This window comes from Momordica charantia, assembly GCF_013281855.1.
Source record: "Momordica charantia cultivar OHB3-1 chromosome 9 unlocalized genomic scaffold, Mcharantia_2.0 BLBB01000009.1, whole genome shotgun sequence".
Classification (NCBI taxonomy): domain Eukaryota; kingdom Viridiplantae; phylum Streptophyta; class Magnoliopsida; order Cucurbitales; family Cucurbitaceae; genus Momordica; species Momordica charantia.
The window spans coordinates 5,157,961-5,179,099 of NW_028275167.1; the positions used below are offsets into that span (position 1 = coordinate 5,157,961).

Sequence of the window (21,139 nt, forward strand, 5' to 3'; positions counted from 1 at the left end):
ACTATAGTTTTATCCAAAATGTTTATCCGCAATTGTCCAAGAATTCCCTTCAGGGTTCTGGTTGTTGACGATGATTTGACTCATCTCTCCAGAGTGGAGAACATCCTTCTCAGTTTTGGATATCAAGGTTATTGATTATTCTTCATTTGTTCTTCTTAATTTTCCCTCACTTTTTTTGCTCATCTTTTTAATTTCTTCTTCTTTTCCCGCAGTGGAAATACACCAGAGCCCTGAGGCTGTCCTCCTCGCCCTCCAAAGAAAAACTTACATTTCCGATATCGTCGTCTGCGGCGTCCCTATGTCGAATCCTTACGCCCATTTCCTCGTTCGGTTCGCAGGATTCGAACTCGATATCCCCGTTGTTTGTAAGTTGATTGTTTCTTGATTACTTTTGTATGAATGAAAGATTACAAAAGTTTCATTTGGTTATGGTGATTGATTGTTGTGTTGTACCGTACCGTTGGATGTACGAGAGAGAAATTAAAAACTGTATTTCGAATCTTGATCAAATAGATATGTGATTTATTTTCGAAAATGGCTTAGTGTTATTGTTGTATTACGACTAAAGTTGTTTATTTTTCTTTTTGGTATGATCATAGTGATGAGTTTGAATTATAGCAATGAATTTGTTTCGGAAGGAATTCTCAATGGGGCCACCAGATGTTTTCCAAAACCCATTCAACCCGAGGATTTAAAAAATATTTGGCAATTTGCGGTAAGCCAACGGAGGAACCAATTTACCTTTTTAGCCGCCCAAATTCAAGCTCCGGCGAGTTTTAACTCAGCCGAACCATCCTCGGGGATCGTCCGAAGGCCGGCCGCCGCCATTGCCGCTGCCGCACACGGAGGAGGACCCAGCTGTTCAAACCCTAAACCTAATCTGAAAAGGAGGCAAGAATCCACCACTGATCCCAAGAAGCCATGTCTCATTTGGACGGATGAACACAACAAAATATTTCTTGATGCCATCGAAGCCCATGACTTTGGAAGTAATTGTTCTTGATTTAATTTAATTTAATTTAAGCCCTTAAATTCTTGTTCTTTTTCTTTTAATTAACAGTATGTGAAGGTTGGGATTCGAATATGTTCTTCTAATTAATCGTGGGAAGTGTAATTTTGATTTTCTTTCAGGAGTTGTTCCCACCAAAATATTAGAATATATGCGAAATCATGGATTGCCAAATATCACACGAGAAAATGTTGTCAGCCGTCTTCAGGTAATCCAAAATCTTTCCTTTTTTTTTCTTCTTCACTTTTTTGCTTCTCTTTCTAGCCATCTTTTAGGAATTTGAACATGTGAATCTGTTTATATATGCAGAAGTATCACTGGTGTGCAAGAGAGTTGGAGAAATCAGAAGTTACTGAAGAAAACGACATTGGGGAAATGGAACATCCTCAACCTCCACAAATTGAGCCACTTGGGCAAGACAAAGTCGATCTTTCTGGCACCAATAATCAGCCGCTTCCTCCTCTATCTTTATCCGATAAAATCTCCGATGTCGATAACAATAAAGATTCGAGTAAGGAGATTGTATATTACGACTTTTTTAAAGATCATGAAATGAAAGACTTATAAATGATTGTGGCAATGGGTTTCTGTGAATGTATCTCAACTTGGAGAATACAAGGTTAGTGTTGAAGAAACATGATGAGTATATACATACTTTTGATCGTTTTATAATATGGTATTGTTTTTGTGTCTTTTTATATATTCATTATAATGTAAGACAAATAATAATATACTTTTCATTTATATAGGATTAGTCTACCTATTTCGTATCGTGTTGTAGGACGAGCTCAATTAGGGGTTGCACTTTTCTCAACGCCAACTTTCTATTTTATAAGAATTGAATTAGCATATTTGTAGTTAACTTGTCTATAATTTAGTTATTGTATCTATTTGTTTGGCACTTGGATTATTAGGGATTAGTAACTCTAAAAAAATGTCGAAATTGAAGTTTAGAATGAGAAATACTATAATTATTATATCAACTATATAGTGATATCCATTTTTTATTTATAGATTTGTAAAAACGATGAAGGAATGTGATATTTCAAAGAATATCGTTCCAATGATACCATATACAACGACATCAAGAATAATACATAACACACAGAGAACGACAGCATCCTAAATCCAAGATGACCTTATCATCCAATTTGAACATAGCTAAAGAGAAAAAGAAAAATTGTCAGCAACAAGCCTATGGCCGCCAAACATTTATTACATAATTATCTCCTTGAGTATCAAGAGAAGCAGCATCACGAAACACATAATAACAAGCACTGTTGCACACTTCACCATTCCTCCGCTCTTCTGAGTTTTCTCTGCCTGCAACGCCAACAATATGATATATATATATTTAACTATTTGATGTCTCAATTTTAGGATGACCATGACCATTTTATTTACTTTATAAGCACCAGCATTCAGTAATAGTTAAATGATGCACTTTTAAAGCAGAGAGAGAACCTTCTGAAGCTGTTTATAGCCCTCCTCAACTGATGCAGCAACATTTTGAATATTGTGGTCAATTCTATCAACAATGGTACCCTTGTAGAAGAAACAACACCCATTAGTTGATTGTAAACCCATATTGATCAAAAACACACATTAAAAGAGGGTTATATTACAAGTTTAGTCCATTAATTTTCAGTGTGGTATCTAATCTTGAACTTTAAAAATGTATAATAGGACCTTTGACCTTTAAACTGTCTTCTAGGTTTGAGACCTATTAGACACTTAAAGTTTAAGTATCCATTAGACACAACTCTCATTGTAAATATAGTCTCCAAACTTTCGATTTGACCTTAAAAGAATATGGGTTGGGCTTCAACCTGGTCTATAACAAGGGTTGAGAGATCCTTCATAATTTGGGCGAGCTCATTCACCGATTTCACAACCTACATGTAAAATGTTGAACATTCTATCACATTGTGGATATATAGTTGGTCTCACCACAAGAACACAAGAACCTTTTATAACCTGTATGATCTCTTTCTCCCTTCCCTGGATGTGCTGCTCATCCGTTCCTAATGTCATCGTTTGGTTTTCATTGATTCCCTGATTCCAATAAAAATACGAATCAAAGGGAGAAGTGAGATTGATGATGATATATATTGTATCATAAAAGCCACATCCAACAGAACAAAAAACATGAAGTTTAGGCGCATCTAATAACTATTTTGTTCTATTTTTCCAAATTTAGATTATAAACACAACTCCCACTTCTCCACTTCTGTGTTTTTTGCTTTATTATCTACTTTTTTTAAAACGTTTTCAAAATCTAATTCAATATTTTGGAAACTAAAAACCGGTAGTTTTTTAAAACTGAGTTAGAAGAAAAAAGAAAAAAAAAAATCAGCTTAGCATTCAAATGTGTTTATAAAAAAAATAAAATACCAAAGAAATTGTTTAAAATTAAGCATAACTTTCCAAAACAGAAAACTAAAAGCAAAATTGCTATCAGATAAAGCCTTAACTTGCACCCTAGCATACAAAATAATAAGACATAGCCCAGGCATGGCATATTAACATATGGGGGATACTGAAGCAGAATCCACATATCCCAAAAGGAAATATGGAACACCAAAAGATTTGACAGTCATGAAAGAAAAATGGAATTAAAAGCTAACATGCTATTTTTATGCTTTAATTTCTCAAATAATGATCCCTTGCATCTCGATAACCCCAGGTTACCATAGAAATGAACACATACAAATTCACCAAATCCGTCATCCTCCAGTAGAGTTTTGTTACCATTCAAATTTATCTCCAAATCAATTCCATCATGTCCCTGCAATACAGAAGTAATTTAGACCCATTAACTAAAAAGAACGATGTTTCAATTAATAAGACTCCAGAAAGATTACTCGCTATTAACCAAATGACAGATTCACCAAAAAAATTAGAACTCTAAAATGATAGACCAAGAGAAAATTCTAAATGGGGAGATTTGTCATAATCGTAAAGTAGTTTCCCTTTTGCCCATATGAAACAATTTTTTAATTGATAAGTGAAAAGAACAAGAAAATTGTAAAGTGGAAACAAAATGGGCCAACTACCAAGCCAACTGATTAGATACAATCTTTCCAAGCAAATCAGAAATATTTTACAGATGCGTTGTGAACACAGGGCACTAACCTCCTTTTGCTGCTGCAGACGTTTCAGATACATTGACTGCCGTCTCCGGAGGTCCATAGAAAGGTTCTGAAGCTCTGTAGCAAGAGAACGCTGTTAAGAAAAGGAGTCAAACCATCACAAAAATGTATACACATAAAAGAGCATGAACACCAGAATCCTATAAATACTTGTAGTTTTAGGGAGTGGGGGGGAGAAGTTTATTGGAGCTTTGTACGTTGATTTCACAGCAGCAAGAAAAAAAAATCCAACAGCAAAAACTGTGAACAACAATTAAAAAGATGCAATAACATAAATAAATTGTACTAAAAAGCCAACGATGACAATGCTCCAAAGTCGAATAATTCAAAGTATTAAGCATAAATTTAGTGAGAGTCAGAGCATACCTGGACATTTTTCCTTATGTTAAAATCCTCAGAGGCTCCGGTGCTAGAAATTTTCTTCAACCTCTTCTCAGAGGTTTTCAAAAGATTGGTAATCTCTTGCGTAAGAGCCTCAATAGTATGCTGATCTTCTTTGCCATCAGCAAAAGAAGGCATTAAAGCTTTAGAATGAGCTTTGACTAACCCCGCCATCTTCCTACGAATGTTCTGTATATTTACAGTTATTTCTTCAGAATCGTCCACCCAAGCTGGAGGTAGGCCAACCATAAATGCATCACTACTGCACCAAAGATACAATATTAACAGTCAGGGGAGTATGAATTATAAGTTAATGGGTTACGATTTCTGGTAGTCCTGTACCATTTGGAGTGGATGCCTTAATACACTTAGTTTCCTACATAACATTTTGGTAAATTCACTTAACCTTAAACTCTATGACACCCAACCTCTCAGTAAGCGTTTCCTTCCCAGACTCCCAGTCCAATTCTAGAATGAAATATCGATCAGAAAACCTCTGTCGCAATTGCAACTCATCCTAGGGAGCAATTAAGGAGAACCAACACTAATAAATTTCCTCCTGAGGTATGATTTTGTGAAACAGTTCGAAGAAATACAATTTTTTAAGTTTAGTGTACATGATACTTTGCTAAAACTAATTATGGAGACACCAGAAAGAAACAGTGAATATATAATTCAAAAGGAGGTAGAAAAGAAAGAGGGAAATAAAAAATTTATTCTACTTGTAGATAAAACTGAAGCATTTTCAGAACAAAAATTAACAGAGTAGAAACGTAGATACACATCCGACTATTCGTTTTCCCAAATTTTTTATGTCCTTTCTAAGCCCTCTTCTGCCTGAATCGACAAAACTCTTTGGAGCACACAGTCAAAACATAACTAAGAGTCAAAGTTTGAGGTGAAAACAACTTCAAAGCAACCCATTGTTTTCGTCAATTTTAAGTGAGAATCCCAAGTAGATATGGGAAGGGGAACAAAAGGGCAAGCATTTGTTGATAATGTCTAGTTATCTGCTCTTCAAAATTTCCCCAGACAAAGAAATAACGAAAGACACAAATACGCATCAAATTTGCCTTCGACGCAAACAACTAAAGAAATGTTAATTGGATGTTACAGTAGAAGTTCAATTTTCCATCCAGATACTCCACATGGCCAAGGAAATAATCTAACACAAGTAATATCTTGAACTTTCTAATGCCCAGAGAAATGATTAGAACTTTGGAAGAGATTGCAGGAGAAGAAAGAGTCCATACCTAGAAGGTCCTGGATCTTCAGTGCTAAGAGGAGCATAAGAAGAGCCCTTTGAACGAAGAAGAGATGAACTCACCATCTCAATAACTGGCCCGCTCGAACTAGCTGCCGAGGAAGATAAAGGCGCACGGACGCTCTTCACGGCGTCCCTGTGCTTTCTGAACTGCGCTGTTCGGTTCCTCGTCGCCATGGAAAACAACGGCCGGAGAGAAAAACGAGAAATCAAAGAGCAGAGAGTTCAAGAAATACCAAATTCGAAGAATTCGAATCAGTTCCAGCATGAAAATGAAATCAATTGTATGGTTGAATGCTCAGATTGAAGTGCGAGAAACGAAAAAACGGAACCTTCCCGGAACAGTGACTTCGTGCGGAGGTTTTACACTTCGCCGGAGGGAAACAGATCGGGTTTTCAGGCGGGCCTGGTGGAATATGGGCTCTCATAATCGGGCTTCTATAATAGCTTCGGAAAGCTCATATCCTTTTGTAAATTACAAATTTATCCCTTTTAACTTTGCTTATCGTGTCAGAGTTTGAATTTCATCGTTGAAATTCAATTTATTTTTGGACTTCGGTATTAGTTTGATTATTGTGATTTTCTAAAAGTTTCAATTTAATGTGTACTAAGAACGAAAAAAAAAATTCAATTTAATCTTTATAATTTTAAAAGTTTCAATTTCATCTTTATAATCTTATTAACTTCAAAAACCATATATTTCATCTTATTTTGAAAAAAGAAACAACAAATATATTTCATTCTAATCTTTACTTAACATAACACTAAATAATCATATGACACTATTAATCAAATAAAAACATCAACTCATTGTCAAAAAAAATTAAAATAAAGTGTAATAAAGTAATCGCAGTTACTATCTTTAAAGTTTGACGAACTATATGGATTAAATTTAAATTAAACTTAAATTGTAAAAATTAAATTGAAAATTATAAAAGCGTAATGACCAAATTGAAATTGAGCGGAGATATAAATACCAAATTGAAACTTTTTAAACCTTATAAACTAGTATTTCGATTTAGGACCAAATTTATAATTTAACCTACAAACTTCATTTAAACCTACAAATATTTTTTAAAAATTTAATAACTCCCAATCAAATCATTCTATCGAAAAATATGTTAAAATTTGTTAATAAAAAATTATCATGGATGACTCATTGTTAAAAAAAGACTCAGATAAATTGAGGGAGAATTTATTCAAACTTTATGATGTCGAGTCTGTATTAGGAATTAATTCTTATGCATTTTCCGACACAAAATATTATCAGGATTTATCTATATTACCTATATTAAAATGAACTCAATCTAAACTACAGTAATGAAAATACAGTACATAAATTAAAATAAATCAAATCTAAAAATACGGGAAGTAAATAATAATTTGACCTCTAAAAAGAATATGAAACTAAAAACTAAAAAATTGAGATATCATTTATTGAGAAACTTTAATTTAAAAAGAAAAGTTTGAAGAGGCGAACAAATACGAAAAGACGATAATAACCCACACAGTACGAAACCTCCCGTTGAATTTCCAGTAATATTCAGAAAGTCCCGGGGGCAAAATGGGGAGGCTGGCCCTAATCCAGAATCGTTGGTCTCGGGTTGTTGAGCGAGTAGTTTTGATGATAAAACGCGGGAGTTCTTGGTCGTCTAAGAGTCAGAAATCGTGTTCGCTAAGGATCACGACCCCAAAAATCCCATTGACCTTCAAGCTCCATAACCCCGAGCTCTTTCTTCTTCCCATTTTTTCTCCGGATTCTGTCCCCTGAATCGGTTGCGTGTTGCAGTGTTTCTTCAGTCGGAGAATGGAGAGTGAAGCTTATAGCTATGGTCTCTCCGATGCTACTGTTGCTGCTTCGAGGAGCTCTCAGTTGAGATCCCACTCGCGTTAGTCCATGCCCGATCTTAATTTTCTGATGATCTGCTGTTTTTGTTTAGGGTTTTTTGTTTAAGTGGGTATTGTTTGGTTTTGTAGATTTTTACTTTGATTATGAGGAGGTGGATGGCGATGATGTTTTGAATGCGGAATATCCTTGCCCGTTTTGTCCGGACGAATTTGATCTAGTTGAGTTATGTTATCATATTGATGAAGAACATCCCGTAGAAGCGAAGTATGGGGTAAGAAAATCGCTAATTTTTTACTTCTTTCACTACGGTTTTCGGAAGAAATCGTTTTAGTTCCAATTGTTTTATTGATGCTTACTCGAAGCTGCTGTCGATTTTGGGTTTTTTGTTTTTTCTTAGTCTCAGGGGGAGATTAGAGATATCTTCCTTATTAATACGGTATCAAACATTAATATAATGGCAATTTGTTTGATTCCTTGATGGCATAGGCAAAGTTTATGATCGTGTTCACAGTGTCATTTCAGTGAAGTGAAAATTCAGGGTTAAAAAAAAATTGATTTTGGGACGTTAGTGTGAGAATCCATAATACAGGATATGGGTTTACTGATATGATGATCATAACAGATTTACAAATATACAATGATATAAAATCCTAACTGCCTTAACAAAAACTTGGGGGTGACTCTTAAGATTTGGGGGCAGTTCTAATTTATCCTTTGACACCTATAGACTGTCTACTTTAGTCGCACCTCGACTAACCTCACAAATCAACTGTCTGGCCCTACTACATTTGGTTGCTTAACTCCTAGGATATTAAATCCTAGGTAGATGGCTACCATGGTTTGAAACTATTCCCTCTAAGCCTTTGCTATTTACGTAAACTGCCTACGTTAGTGAACTCTTGGCAAAGTCCATTGTAATATGTTCTTACAGAATGGTTGTTTGTCTACCTTTAATGACTATGATCTTCAAGTGCAAGGCACAATCTAGTTAACTGTTAACATTAAGTGCCATGCATAAGAAGTCTCTTTTTGATCTATCCTCTTATTTGCTGTCATTGAATTTATCATCATCTTTCAAGAGTGTAACTCACTTGCTAATATGAGATGATGGCACCACCCTGTTGCTTAATGTACTATTCTATTGGACTTAAGGTGGAAAATTACATTGTTAGAGTTGTCTTTATTGTGGATAACATGGTGGTATTACCTTTATATTTTTTAAATTAGTCACATAACTAGGTTCAATATAATGCTTTATTGTTCATCTTTCTTTTAGTCAAGAATATTCATATGTGATTCTTATGTTAGCATTGCTATGAAAGTCCTACCATATTTTTGAGGGCTAGATTTTCAGCAAGCTTTTCTAAGCTTTATATATATATATATATTTTGGTAGTAAAGCGTCTATTGGTTTCTGCTGGAGTTTACTTTTTAATTTTGTAGTGTTTTCTCATGAGGTTGGTTTTGGTTCCTTTTTCAGATATGCCCTATTTGTTCTCTAAGCGCGGGAGCAAGTATGGTTGGACATTTAACAATGCATCATGGAGATATATTTAATATATCCTTTTATTTCATTGTTTAGATATTGTTGAGTTTCCCCATTTTAAAAATCTCTCAACTTCTTCTCTTTCTAATTGAATCATTTATTGTCTATATTTTGTTATTTTTCTTATTTATATCCAATGCATACTTGATTCAATGCACTGAGTTCCTTAACTCGAGGTTACAGTCAACAACGATTGAAATTCCATAAAGACGATTTCCCTCAAAGCCTTTCCTTTGAGAGAAAGGAGTTGCATGACTATCACGTAACATCTATTCTTTCGGGGTTTTCTTCTCTGAATTCCACCTCCAAGATGGCACCTGATCCGTTGCTGTCATTTTTATGCAACGCACCTATCATCAATGAGTCAAAAACTGCCCAGCCCATGCCTTCGAGTAAAGAAAATTTGGAGGAAAAAGAATTAGATGATACATTTTCAGAAAGGTAAGCGCATAAATATTCTTCTAGAATCTAGATTTATATTATATATAACGTGTTTGAATTGACTTGAGAATTGAGCACTTTGTTTCATGCATCTTTTCAACATAATTATGCTTCTTACTGGTTATTAGGAATGCATTTTGGTTTATCATTTAAAATGTATTCCTGTAGAAATTCAGTTATGTCTTGCTTCTCCATACGAACTAAGATAACCTTGGATTTTCTGTCACGGGCATGAGAATGTGTTTTTTTTGGATAAGAAACTAGGGCTTTCATTAAGACAGCTCAACAAAAGGAAACCAAATATCTCCGATCCAAAAGAAAAACACCTAACTGACAATTACAGAAATCCTTAGTAACTGAAGTCCACAAAGAAGTATGAAGTCCACAAAGCAGTATTAAATCTTGTAAGCTCCCAAGTTAGCCTCCCAAGACCTTTCTATCCCTCTAAAAACTATATTATTTTTCTCCATCTAAATACCCCCAAAATGACCAAAAAAAAAAAGCATGCCATGATGCCAATGAATTTTGCTCTTATCCCGATTGGGATACAACAAAACGGAGTCCACTGAATGCAATCTCGGGTTCAAAAGAAGATATAGCCAAGGGTATACAACACAAAGGGGTTTGTCACCCATCCACCAATCCTCCCAGACGTAAGTATTAGAGCCATCCCCAATGGAACATTTCAAGAACTAAGAGATGTTCCAGAACTAAGAGAAGAAGGGAAAAATGGAGAAAATAGACTTCCAGGAATTTTTAACTGAAGCCTTTCTTTCGCTGACTACCTGAGACCGAGACAACAATGACAATGTTTGAGGCTATTTTGAACTTTTATGACCAAATGGTGGTACATGTTCATATATTTTTTTTTTACAATGGCTGGAAATTTTGATGAGACCTTGAATCATTCGTACTTGCCTTAGTCACAGTATAAATATAATACATTCTTAATGCTTAATGTTGGAATGAAACTAATCAAAATTCCTTCTAATCTAAAACCTGCTTTTAGACAGTAATACCAAGGATTATTTTTAGTTGAGCTACAAATGAATGTTGAAGTTCAATATTCACAGTATAGTAGTTTATATGACTCATCCTTTTCATGTTGAGAGTGAAGGTTATATGTCCCTGTCAATTGTGTAGCCAATTATGATTTGGTAAAAGATATGTCAAGAAAAAATTTATTGCTTTATACTGGGAGGTGAATGTCAGACCAGCTGACAAATGGGTAAAGTAATAATCAGTCAGATCCATTCCTTCCTGTCTAAAAGCTTAGTCTGGTGCCACTGTGCAGTTCTGTTTTGGTTTTCTACCATTCTTGAACATTTGTTAAAAGAAAAAATAGCGATAAATTCTACTTTTTTACGAGCCTGATTGAGTTGTTTTTGCTTTATCCACTGCTCTTTCATTCCTGGCAGTCCTACATTCAGTATCAACAAGCTAATTATATTAATATGCATATGCAGGGATGTCCAGTTATCTTCTATACCAGACACGAAACGAGAAGAGAAGACGCGGAGATGCGACTTCGTACGGGGTTTAGTTTTCTCTGCAATCTTAGGTGACAGTTTATGATAGACAGGGCAAAAGCATAAGAGGGATGCCATATCAAAATCGTAGGAAATATTATTTATTGTTATGAATTAGTATTTCAATGTCCATATTACTTTGTGAGAACATGGCGTAGGAATTGAAGTTGTATTAATGTGGCTTAGTAAATATAAGGTTAGAAAGTGCAATCATTATCAAACTCTTGTGCTGCGCCTCAGGTCCTCGTGGTTATTCAATCAAAGGAAAGAAATATTGTTAAGAATTGTTAAATTGGTCTAACTAACAACCAAGAGACTAGATTGTACCAGAGGAAACATTATTGGATCTGACAGAAATAAGAGACTTAATGGGTTTTTGATTGATGGTTTAGAAAGTTTAAATTTGTGCAATTTAGAATTTTGTATTTGGGTTGTATGGGTAGTTATTTCTTTTCATGGAATTAGTCCAGGGGCATATAAATTGACTTTAATTGAATGGATACAAAATATATATACACACAATTCGCAACGAAAATGCCTTCCACCTAATATATTCGAACCTTCGAGTTAAGTTGTGGATCATAATAAGGCTTATCTGATCAAGGGTCGAGGTACAAGGACCTAATACCGAATGAATGGCTATCAATCAAAAGCTCAAACAGGAAAATCGAAATTGATCAATGTATTTCACGATCGTATATTTCATTATTGCGTTACATCCCAAAATTTCCTGTATAAAATCCTCACTATATACTAAAAAAATTGACATTGAGCTAGCTAACTATGAAAAGAAAAGGGGACCAAAAGAACCTAGCCCTGCGGCTGAAGTTTTCTTATCAGCCATTTTCGCCGTAATTTGACATCTAATGCAATAAACGTTTTGGCCTTGTTTTCATCCTCTAGGAGATCACAGGCATCTAATACCAAGTCTTCATCCATGTCTGGCAATGCTTGAACCGCTTCAATCACTGTTTCGATCGGTATCGAACCCGAGTTATCGTCATTCTTCTTCTTCTCTGACAAAGAAGAAACAACGCTTGCCATCTCCCGGAGGGCACTGGCCATGCCTTCATCTTCACCTCTAAGCTTCTTGTTATGGTCAAAACTCGACGTGCTTTCTAATCTGCGCTTGTGATTCGGACCCAGATGTGCTGATTCCTTTATGCTCGTTTGTTCTTCGCTTGAAACTGATGCAACAGGAGACTCGAAACCTATCAAGAGTCTTCCTTCCTCCGCATTGTTGTGCTGCTCTATTCCTTGACCTGACAAACAATCTCTTTCGTCGAAACTAGGATCGCAGATCACGCATAGGTCTTTGTAGTAAGGCACCGGCCGTGTCATGAACTGTCGAGCGTCGGTATGTGCCTACTAGTCAGCAACAAAAATAGTTAGAACTTTGTTAACATCCTAAACACCATCAAATTCTAAAATTGTGTCAGCTTAGGTACCTATTACATCATACTAAAATGTCATTATGACTTTACAAAAATTCTTCTTCTTTTTTGTTCAAATTCAATGTGCCAAAAGTTCAATATGATCAACTGCAGCTAAAATGCTTGTATGCAAATCTATTTATAAAAAACAACGAAGTTTCTATTAATAGCATTTGAAGATTTTAATTCACACTTACAAGCAACACAGAGAGAATTATTGAGCTAATATGTAGTTTCCAGACCTTGATATAGTCTTGCCAAATGTAATCATCAGCGGTAATCATTTGACGAGTCTCGTCCCAGAGAAACCCGTCCAAATCTAGTAGATTCTTTATAACATTGTACTGCCTCTTCAGAGTTTTGTACCTATTCTTCAAGACATCCACGTCATAATTGAAACCAAATTTAGCATTGAATGATGCAATCATCTCAGCCCATGATTGTTTGCGAAAAATCCCGTCTATTTGATTGCCTTTCTGCACTTGCTCCAGCATAAGATCTATGAAGTACCGGTCCATCGGAGGCTGCCAATAAGTTCGGGAACGACAAATGGCAGTGGTCGTTGATACGCTTGAAGTATGTTGTGGTATCTCATCAATAACATTTCCAGGCATGGAGATTTTATAGTCTTCAAGAAGAGCTTCAACATCTCCCTCGCCAACAGTCCCCAATGGCTTTGTATATATCATCTCGTTCTCACCCGAAGACGACTCCTGTAAATAAATCCCTGATAACCCATAATCAACAAGTATAACAATATAATTTCTACCTTTTTGAAGGAATCAAAATAATTTGGTTACATAATACTGTTGAGGCAAATATCATTACCTTTTTCTTCAACGGTTGCATTACCATATATTATACAAAGATCACTGTAATACGGGATGCTCTTTATTCTAAAAGATCGTGCATCGGCGTGCGCCTGAGAACACGATATATAAATTCTTTGAACTTTAGGTAAGAAAGAAGAAAACAAAATGAAGAAAGATAGAGATGCTTTCTACAAAACCTTGACATATTCATCCCAGACATTATTATCAGCAGTCACCATTTGTCGCACATCGTCCCAGCTGAAACCCCTCTGTTCAAGGAGATTCTTCACAGCTTTGTACAGATTCCTTAGCGTTTTATGTCGATTCTTCAAAACATCCTTTTCATAGTCAAACTTGAATTTTGCATTGAACAGTGAGATCATGCTTTTCCATGCTCGCTTGCTGAACAAATGATCATCAAATTTGTTCCCTTTATTAACTTGTTCTAACATAAGGTCTATGAAATACCGATCCATTTCGGGCGTCCAAACCGTTCTCAGCCGATCATTACTATTCCGGGACTGTAAACCCATACTGCACCATAATTTCAGCAAGGATCACTTCAGTCTAATTGTCCAAATGTACATAACTCAAGTCTCAAACACATGATCCACAAGCAATTACTATTATTTATACGGTATCTTCAAGCATAGATCTTTAAAATAAATTTAGTATTTTTCAAAGTGCTTTTGAGTCCTTACCAGTCAAGCACTTTGACTAAAAACACTCTACAAGTACTTTATCACAAAACACTTTTACGTTACTTACAATATAACCTTAAGTAGTGGCACCAATGGATACTACAACAAATGAAGATCAAATTCCTCAGAATAAGTGAAATCCTCTTCGAACAAACAGAACATCCATAAGTGACCTCTTCCACTGACCCAAGAAAAAAGGAACAAATAAAAAGAAAACCTTAATGCTGAAGAGGAGACAAACAAGGTAATGGAACTACAACTACAAGAACAGCCCCATTTCAAGCAGCATTATTTTTAAAGTAATTTTAAACCAGCCCACAAGAGTAAAGAGCTCCATCGATGACCAAACCAACAGTCCCGTCATCCCAACAGAAAGAAAGAACTAAATCGACAAGAACATCAGAGAACCCAATTGACTTCGACTCAGGTCAGAAAAAAGAGCGAAATCCTTGAATCTAACAGCGTAAATGGAAATTTCCGGTAGAATGAACGGAAAATTATGAACAGGGGTTGAAGAGAACGCACCTGCAGAGTGAGAGCCGATGAGGACGAAGCTCCGGGAGTGTTGGGGAAGAACTGGGGATTTTGGGATGGGATTTTCCTGGATAAGTTTAGAAGGGGGAATCGGGTTTGTGGGATAGTGCGGTAACCCTAGCCGGAGTAAGAATTTAACCCAGATGGGAATGGGAATTTGGTAAACGCGGATAGGGTTGGTCTCATCCCCACTGGATTCTACACTCCCACTTGCATCCATCCACTTTTCTTTCTTTTAATTTAGGTCCATTGGGCTTTTTTTTTTTTTCTAATAATCAATTTTCAATCGAATTAAGTTTTTTATCTGTATTAATATCTGTTAATTAATCCATTAACTTTAATTTCAAAAATATAATATTAAAAAATTTAAAATTCACACAAAATTGAATTTTATTAATCCTAAATGCACTTAATTGAAAATTAAATAACTCCATCAAAATTTATAAACTTTTACAACAAAAATAAGACCTATGTATATTGTCGTTTTTTTTTCTAAATCCTATTTATTTGGTATCAAATATACACATTAATTCATTTGATGCATGTGAGAATACTTTTTTCGACGATTTTATGAAGGAAAAATATGGAAAAAGTGCAACACTTTTAAAGCTTATGTAGAAGTCTGCAACACTTATCCAAGTTTAAGGTACAATTTGATAAAATTAAAAGTTTAGTAAATTTTGATATCTTTTTTTAAGTTGCATATATAACAACATAGCTCAAAATAACACAATCTAAAAAATTTTATTTAACATCTAAGTAATTTAAGTACTCTAAGTTTGCCAATATAAACATAGCTGAGTGGTTAAAGTAGAGTTGTAGATTTAATCTTTCATCCCTGCATTTTTAATATTTATTACGTGGGAAGGAAAGGGCTTCGCCTGGATCATTCTCCAACCTCACTCGTGGTTCCGAAAAGACAAGAATCTCAATTTGAAAGTTTTTTTGTACTCAAACCAGGCAGCATTTTATAAGTTAAGAATGATAAAAGAATATATATTTTTATTTATGTTTTGCAAAACAAATGGAAATGAGATCCATAAACAATAAATTTGTTTTTGTTGTCTCTGACGTTTCTATACAATTTTGAAAATGTTTCTAAAAAAATATGAAAAACATGAAACATTAATAGTTGTCAATTACTCATATTTCTTAATAAATTTGAAAACAAAAAACAATATCCGAGAACTTATCAGGGTTCATAATATTTAAATTTTAAATATTTATATTTATCAAATAAAATTGATGATTGGTTACAAATCTTTTAAGGATGGTCCATGGGTAACAAAAACATTTTCCCAAATATAACTTTTTAGTTTTGCAGCCACAAATTTTTAAATAAGGTTTTCAATTTTTTGTTTCTTATTTCTATTTTCCTGAATAATATACTATCATTTATATATGGTCACTGATCATATATTCTTCTTTTGGGTTGAAAAGTTTTATTTAAGTATATTGCAAGTTTTTTATTATATATCAAAATATACAAAATATAAAGTACATCATTGATATAACTAATTTACCTAATATGAAGTATATCAGCCACATCAATATATATGAATGATAGAGTCTATATTAGTTATACCACTAATAAATCTTCTTTGTATCGAAGATTTTGGTTTAAGTAACATGATGAGTTTCTTAATGATATGTCAGATACTTCAGTTTAGACATATTGCTAATATGAAATATATCAGCCATATTAAATATGTCAATGATAGCTAAAATACTAATCAACACAATAATTTTTCTCATTTTCGTAATTAATTATTATTGTGGCTATATTTTCAAATCGTCTGCAAAATGAATGGTAGCTACATAAAACCAAAAAGGAAAGAAAAATCATACAAAAAGGGCCCCAACCATGAAAAGAGGATGAGAAAATAAATAACACCAACTAGTGGTTGTGAATGGTACCTTTCTAATACAAGACATTTTGAGTCATATTTCAATAAAAAATTTTCCCCATTAAGAATTCATCAACCACTTTAAATAAATGATTAATTGAGAAATACACAAGTACATCTACAAAATATACTTCCTCAAAGGGATATGGATCACAAATTTTCAAAACTTTTTTTTACTGATAATAGATAGTGATAATATTTGCTATCTTCAACATTAAAAGACCTCTACCAAATCGAGTATAGTTCAAATGGTTAAAGCATTCTGACCAGAAACTCATGAGTTCAAGCACATGGGCTTGATTTGGACTTGAGCTCACCAAATGAATCATCGATAAGTTAAGCCTTTTGCTAACCTGAGACTATTTAATTTTTAATATTTTTTAATTTAATTTAAAGACACCTGTCAAATTCTAATCGGTCTCAATTTAATGACATAAAATTTTGTCTGGCAATTTATGATTCGCTGAAATTTATCAGTTGCATAATAAAAAATACACCTAATTTTGATGAGATATTTTACTGTAAAGATTAAATTATTACAGATATTAAACTACAGAAATTAAAATGTATGAATTATGTACTAAATCGTTATCAACTTTAGTTTATAACGATAATCGTTACTCCAATGGAAGTGCGGGGAAGACAAAAAAAGAAATTTGAACCAATAAGTACTAAAAAAATAAATACTTATTTGTGATATATTTTTCTCGATAAATTTTTACTTAAAAAATTCCTCGATAAATTCACGTGCCATATTTTAAATAAAAAATAAAAAGAAATTCACGTGCCACGCCTCGACATCGTCAATGTCAAAAAAAAAAAAAAAGGAAAAGTTCTCAAATCAAATCAAGAACTAGTCAAAATTAAAAAAGAAAAAAAGAAAAAAAAGGAGGAGGAAATAACAGATAAGTTAAAAAAGTTATATTATAGAATTGATATTTAAAAGGAGTGGTCTCCGAGGGGCGGCGATAGTAATTGAAGAATCGAATTCCTTTGCGGAGGAGGACCCATTTGCGGCGACTCGTCGGGCCGCAGCCGGGCGGAGCTTTTTTGGCTCAACGAGAACGACGGCGAAGAGAGGTGCGAAGATTCCAAAAGGGCCCATAAATTTTCTTTCTCCTAATTCCTGATCCACACATGAATATCCCTCGGTTTCGTGCAGGATTCAACTTTCCCATCTCCAATACGACTCCTTTTTCTTCTCGCTTTTCGATTCCCATTATCCCAAACGAAGAGTCTCGCTACAAATCGGCTTGACTTCCTCCTCTGGCCATGCGACTCTGGTTTGCCGAGATCTGCCTCTACACAGAGGGTTCTTTTGCTGATTCTTGCCCTCGAAACGCTGCCAATTCTTGCGGGTTTTTGATCCATTTCTCCGATGGCCGCCGATTCTCACGTCCCTACTCCCAGGGGTCTTCTCTGTAATGCCGGAGCTGGTGCTGCTGCTGGTAATTGCGTCTCTTCTCTCCCTTTACGGATCCCTTTTCGTCGCAAAAGTATCCCCACCGTGTTTAATTTGTGAAATATGAATCCAATACAACAGTCACCGGCTTGTTTAGATAATTAAGAAGAGGGGTATATAAGCATTTGATTTTTGGTTGGTGGAATTTCGTGCAAGGACTATATTGGGAATTTTCTGAACTGTATGTTTGGTTGTTATTTATTACTGGTTCTGGAAATCTGATGCAGGAGTTCTGGCTGCTACGTTTGTGTGCCCTTTGGATGTTATCAAGACTAGATTTCAGGTCCATGGACTGCCAAAGATTGGTAAAGGTATGGCCTTTTTCTTTTTCCCTGATATGCAGCAACAATTGGATTTGTTTTGATTTGTTAGAGTTTTTGCTCTCATGCACATTGCAAAAGTGTCGAGTATATGAATACATCGGAGTTGGATACCGATTATTGTCTTATTTATTGTGGGTTGCTTGTATCCTTTCTATCACCATTGAAGTGCATTGATTAATGATGATGTAATTCTTATGAATTCGTTCCGTTTTATATGTCCAGGGAGTCTTATAGTTGGTAGTTTGCAAGACATTTTTCATAAGGAGGGGCTACGTGGAATGTATCGGGGACTCTCGCCTACCGTGCTTGCATTACTTCCTAACTGGGCTGTGAGTTTTGACTCATGTTTATATCCAAATTCTTTTTTCAATGCGTGTTCCCTTTTTCTTTGTCTACTTGGATCTCTTGAAACGTAATTGCACTACTTCCTAAGCTTTAAAAATATGGTGTGGGTGTAGTAAACCTTGAAACAATCACTACCTCAGTTTTCTGGTTTCATTGGTCAAAGAATAATTGTAGGAGTTTTTCTTTCATATGACACAATATTTGCCTTTGGCAGGTTTATTTCACAATCTATGGTCAGCTTAAAATCTTTCTTGGCTCTGATGGTCAGTTTGCTAGCCTACTGTGTTTTTTTTTACAATTAATGACTATCTTTTTTTCTCATGAATTTACTCATGGTACATGTGCAGATGAGAGTCATCAGCTTTCAGTAGGTGCCAATATGATGGCTGCTGCTGGTGCTGGGGCTGCTACAACTATTGCAACTAATCCTCTTTGGGTAGTTAAGACAAGACTTCAGGTGAGTATTTCAAGCTCATGTTCTTATATGTGTGTGTGTATATATATATTTGAAGAAACCTCAAGTTCATACTCTATGTTAGGAACTTTCATCCGAACTCCTGTACACCGATTTTCTTGTTGTATATGTTGCTAAATTTTTTAATAAGCATTAGCCCATAGAGAAATCTGAAGATTAGGATACTCAAATCTTGCAAAGTTCATTATCCTTAGCGTTCCTTCTAGTGATGGATGGTATCATACCAAAAAAAGTTTAACCCATCGTGAGGGTTCAACCCTTTCCCCTTGGACATGTGGCATGAGGGAGCAAGGACCCAAAGACATCCAAATGCTTGAAAGGAATAATCCCAAACCGATCTAGTAAAAGCATAATTGACGCTCCTCCGAATTGTTAAATTGAATTCATCTTGTGGGGAATGAGAATCATGGAGCGTAAGGCACCTAGAATGAGTAGGTGATTGAGGTCTCCTCTGAATTGTTGCATGGGGTTCATCTTTGTGGATTGATAGCCATGAACCTTCTTTAGCTTCAACCAATGATGTTGATTTTCCAGTTTGTAACTAGAGAGGAAAAGTTATAAAACATCTCCCCAACTGCTATCCGTCCTAAAATGTGACGGTAATATTGAATTACTAGCCCAATGCTTCTAGAATGCTAGTAACATATAATAAGATTAGCACATGGGGTTTTTTGCAAGGACCACAACATTGCAAGAGTCAAATATAATTGTTTCTTATTTATATCTCTATGTTTACGATTACATTTACGCAATTGAATTTACTGTCTGTGATTTTATTGGTCATTTTAAATGGATCAGGTTCATCGTGTCCGGTTATTATCATTTACTTACAGTAATCACAACTTTTTCTCTTTTATTCTTGTAGACGCAGGGAATGAAATCTGGTGTGCTACCTTATAGAAATACAGTGTCTGCCTTGAGAAGAATAGCCTTTGAAGAAGGAATCCGTGGGTTGTACAGGTTCGTTCTTTCTTATCATGTTTCCATTCTGATCTATGCATTTTATATGGAGAAAATGACTATAGTGATTAGTGGCATTATTGTGACACTCGATATTGTGGTCTACAGCGGTCTTGTGCCTGCTTTGGCTGGTGTTAGTCATGTCGCGATCCAGTTTCCAACATACGAGAAAATAAAATGTTATTTGGCTAGAAAAGGTAACCGTTTAATAACCCATTTTATACCTCCCTGTAAACTCTCAAGGAAAAAGGCTCGTATTGAACTTATCGCGTTGTCACAGATAACACAACGATGGATAAACTTAGCGCACGTGATGTTGCGGTTGCCTCATCTGTCTCCAAGATATTTGCTTCCACGTTGACCTATCCACATGAGGTGGGAATTTCACTCTCTTTTTCTCCTGTCATTATCCAGATCAAGTGCATATGATGTTTAGAGAAAAATCGTCCCCTCATTTTCAATTGTCTGAGAGAAAAATGATGAAATCGCACTTCGTCTTGTAGGTGGTGCGTTCCAGGCTCCAGGCACAGGGGTTTCACTCGGAGAAGCGCTATTCTGGCGTAATCGACTGCGCAAAGAAAGTATTTCAGCAAGATGGCCTCCCCGGTTTCTATCGCGGGTGTGCAACCAACCTTCTTAGGACGACACCTGCAGCAGTTATCACATTTACCAGCTTTGAAATGATTCACCGGTTTCTTGTCAACATGTATCCTCCCGATCCACAGGCGCACACATTATGAAGACAAGTAAATGTTCACTCGACACTGCACAAACTAATCGGCCCGACTCATTCACAATTTTTTGGGTACACACTAATTGCCCCATCCTCCCTCCCTCCCCTCTGTAGCTTGTAGACAACTGAACACATTGTTGCCTCCCTCACAGTTAGCTTCATCAATGTCATGAAGTGTCCTTTCTTGTGAGAGGCAATATCTCATTTTTGTTTCCCTTTTTACAGAAGCTGATGATGATGATAAATGATAATGTGATACATTCTTTTCTTTTTCCCTTCTATT

General features: G+C 35.3%; 5 protein-coding genes across 8 annotated transcripts; 3 read left to right on the forward strand and 2 right to left on the reverse strand.

The window, feature by feature from the left end:
* On the forward strand, positions 1–1,576 carry LOC148208867 (two-component response regulator ARR14-like). The gene is made up of 5 exons (XM_088117008.1): positions 1–127; positions 213–365; positions 600–989; positions 1,132–1,217; positions 1,319–1,576. Exons 1-5 carry the CDS (start codon positions 19–21, stop codon positions 1,574–1,576), a joined length of 996 nt encoding a protein of 331 aa, XP_087973134.1. The 5' UTR covers positions 1–18.
* A 448-nt stretch (positions 1,577–2,024) lies between these two features.
* On the reverse strand, positions 2,025–6,253 carry LOC111013977 (syntaxin-42). 2 transcript variants are annotated; one of them, XM_022288565.2, is made up of 8 exons: positions 5,796–6,253; positions 4,528–4,801; positions 4,145–4,234; positions 3,720–3,797; positions 2,987–3,064; positions 2,839–2,904; positions 2,474–2,554; positions 2,025–2,332 (listed from the first exon to the last, which is right to left on the reverse strand). In XM_022288565.2, the coding sequence occupies exons 1-8, from the start codon at positions 5,981–5,983 to the stop codon at positions 2,225–2,227; spliced, it is 963 nt and encodes a 320-aa protein (XP_022144257.1). In that variant the 5' UTR covers positions 5,984–6,253; the 3' UTR covers positions 2,025–2,224. The 2 variants fall into 2 exon arrangements, with proteins under 2 accessions (XP_022144257.1, XP_022144250.1); XM_022288558.2 differs by having other exon boundaries at positions 4,528–4,804; positions 5,796–6,251.
* Positions 6,254–7,440: 1,187 nt separating this feature from the next.
* Positions 7,441–11,553, forward strand: LOC111013723 (protein DEHYDRATION-INDUCED 19). The gene is made up of 5 exons (XM_022288242.2): positions 7,441–7,695; positions 7,784–7,926; positions 9,136–9,213; positions 9,383–9,642; positions 11,109–11,553. Exons 1-5 carry the CDS (start codon positions 7,614–7,616, stop codon positions 11,215–11,217), a joined length of 672 nt encoding a protein of 223 aa, XP_022143934.1. The 5' UTR covers positions 7,441–7,613; the 3' UTR covers positions 11,218–11,553.
* A 279-nt stretch (positions 11,554–11,832) lies between these two features.
* On the reverse strand, positions 11,833–14,800 carry LOC111021712 (Myb/SANT-like DNA-binding domain protein). Of its 2 annotated transcripts, none has more exons than XM_022298750.2 (5): positions 14,643–14,800; positions 13,614–13,950; positions 13,433–13,526; positions 12,847–13,331; positions 11,833–12,536 (listed from the first exon to the last, which is right to left on the reverse strand). In XM_022298750.2, the coding sequence occupies exons 2-5, from the start codon at positions 13,947–13,949 to the stop codon at positions 11,982–11,984; spliced, it is 1,470 nt and encodes a 489-aa protein (XP_022154442.1). In that variant the 5' UTR covers position 13,950; positions 14,643–14,800; the 3' UTR covers positions 11,833–11,981. The 2 variants fall into 2 exon arrangements, with proteins under 2 accessions (XP_022154442.1, XP_087973853.1); XM_088117727.1 differs by having other exon boundaries at positions 12,802–13,331.
* A 2,681-nt stretch (positions 14,801–17,481) lies between these two features.
* On the forward strand, positions 17,482–21,124 carry NDT1 (NAD+ transporter 1). Of its 2 annotated transcripts, XM_022296210.2 has the most exons (10): positions 17,482–17,638; positions 17,721–18,006; positions 18,248–18,331; positions 18,566–18,672; positions 18,903–18,951; positions 19,036–19,145; positions 20,029–20,123; positions 20,232–20,320; positions 20,404–20,498; positions 20,627–21,124. In XM_022296210.2, exons 2-10 carry the CDS (start codon positions 17,937–17,939, stop codon positions 20,861–20,863), a joined length of 936 nt encoding a protein of 311 aa, XP_022151902.1. In that variant the 5' UTR covers positions 17,482–17,638; positions 17,721–17,936; the 3' UTR covers positions 20,864–21,124. The 2 variants fall into 2 exon arrangements, with proteins under 2 accessions (XP_022151902.1, XP_087974224.1); XM_088118098.1 differs by having other exon boundaries at positions 17,512–18,006.
* Positions 21,125–21,139: the final 15 nt, after the last annotated feature.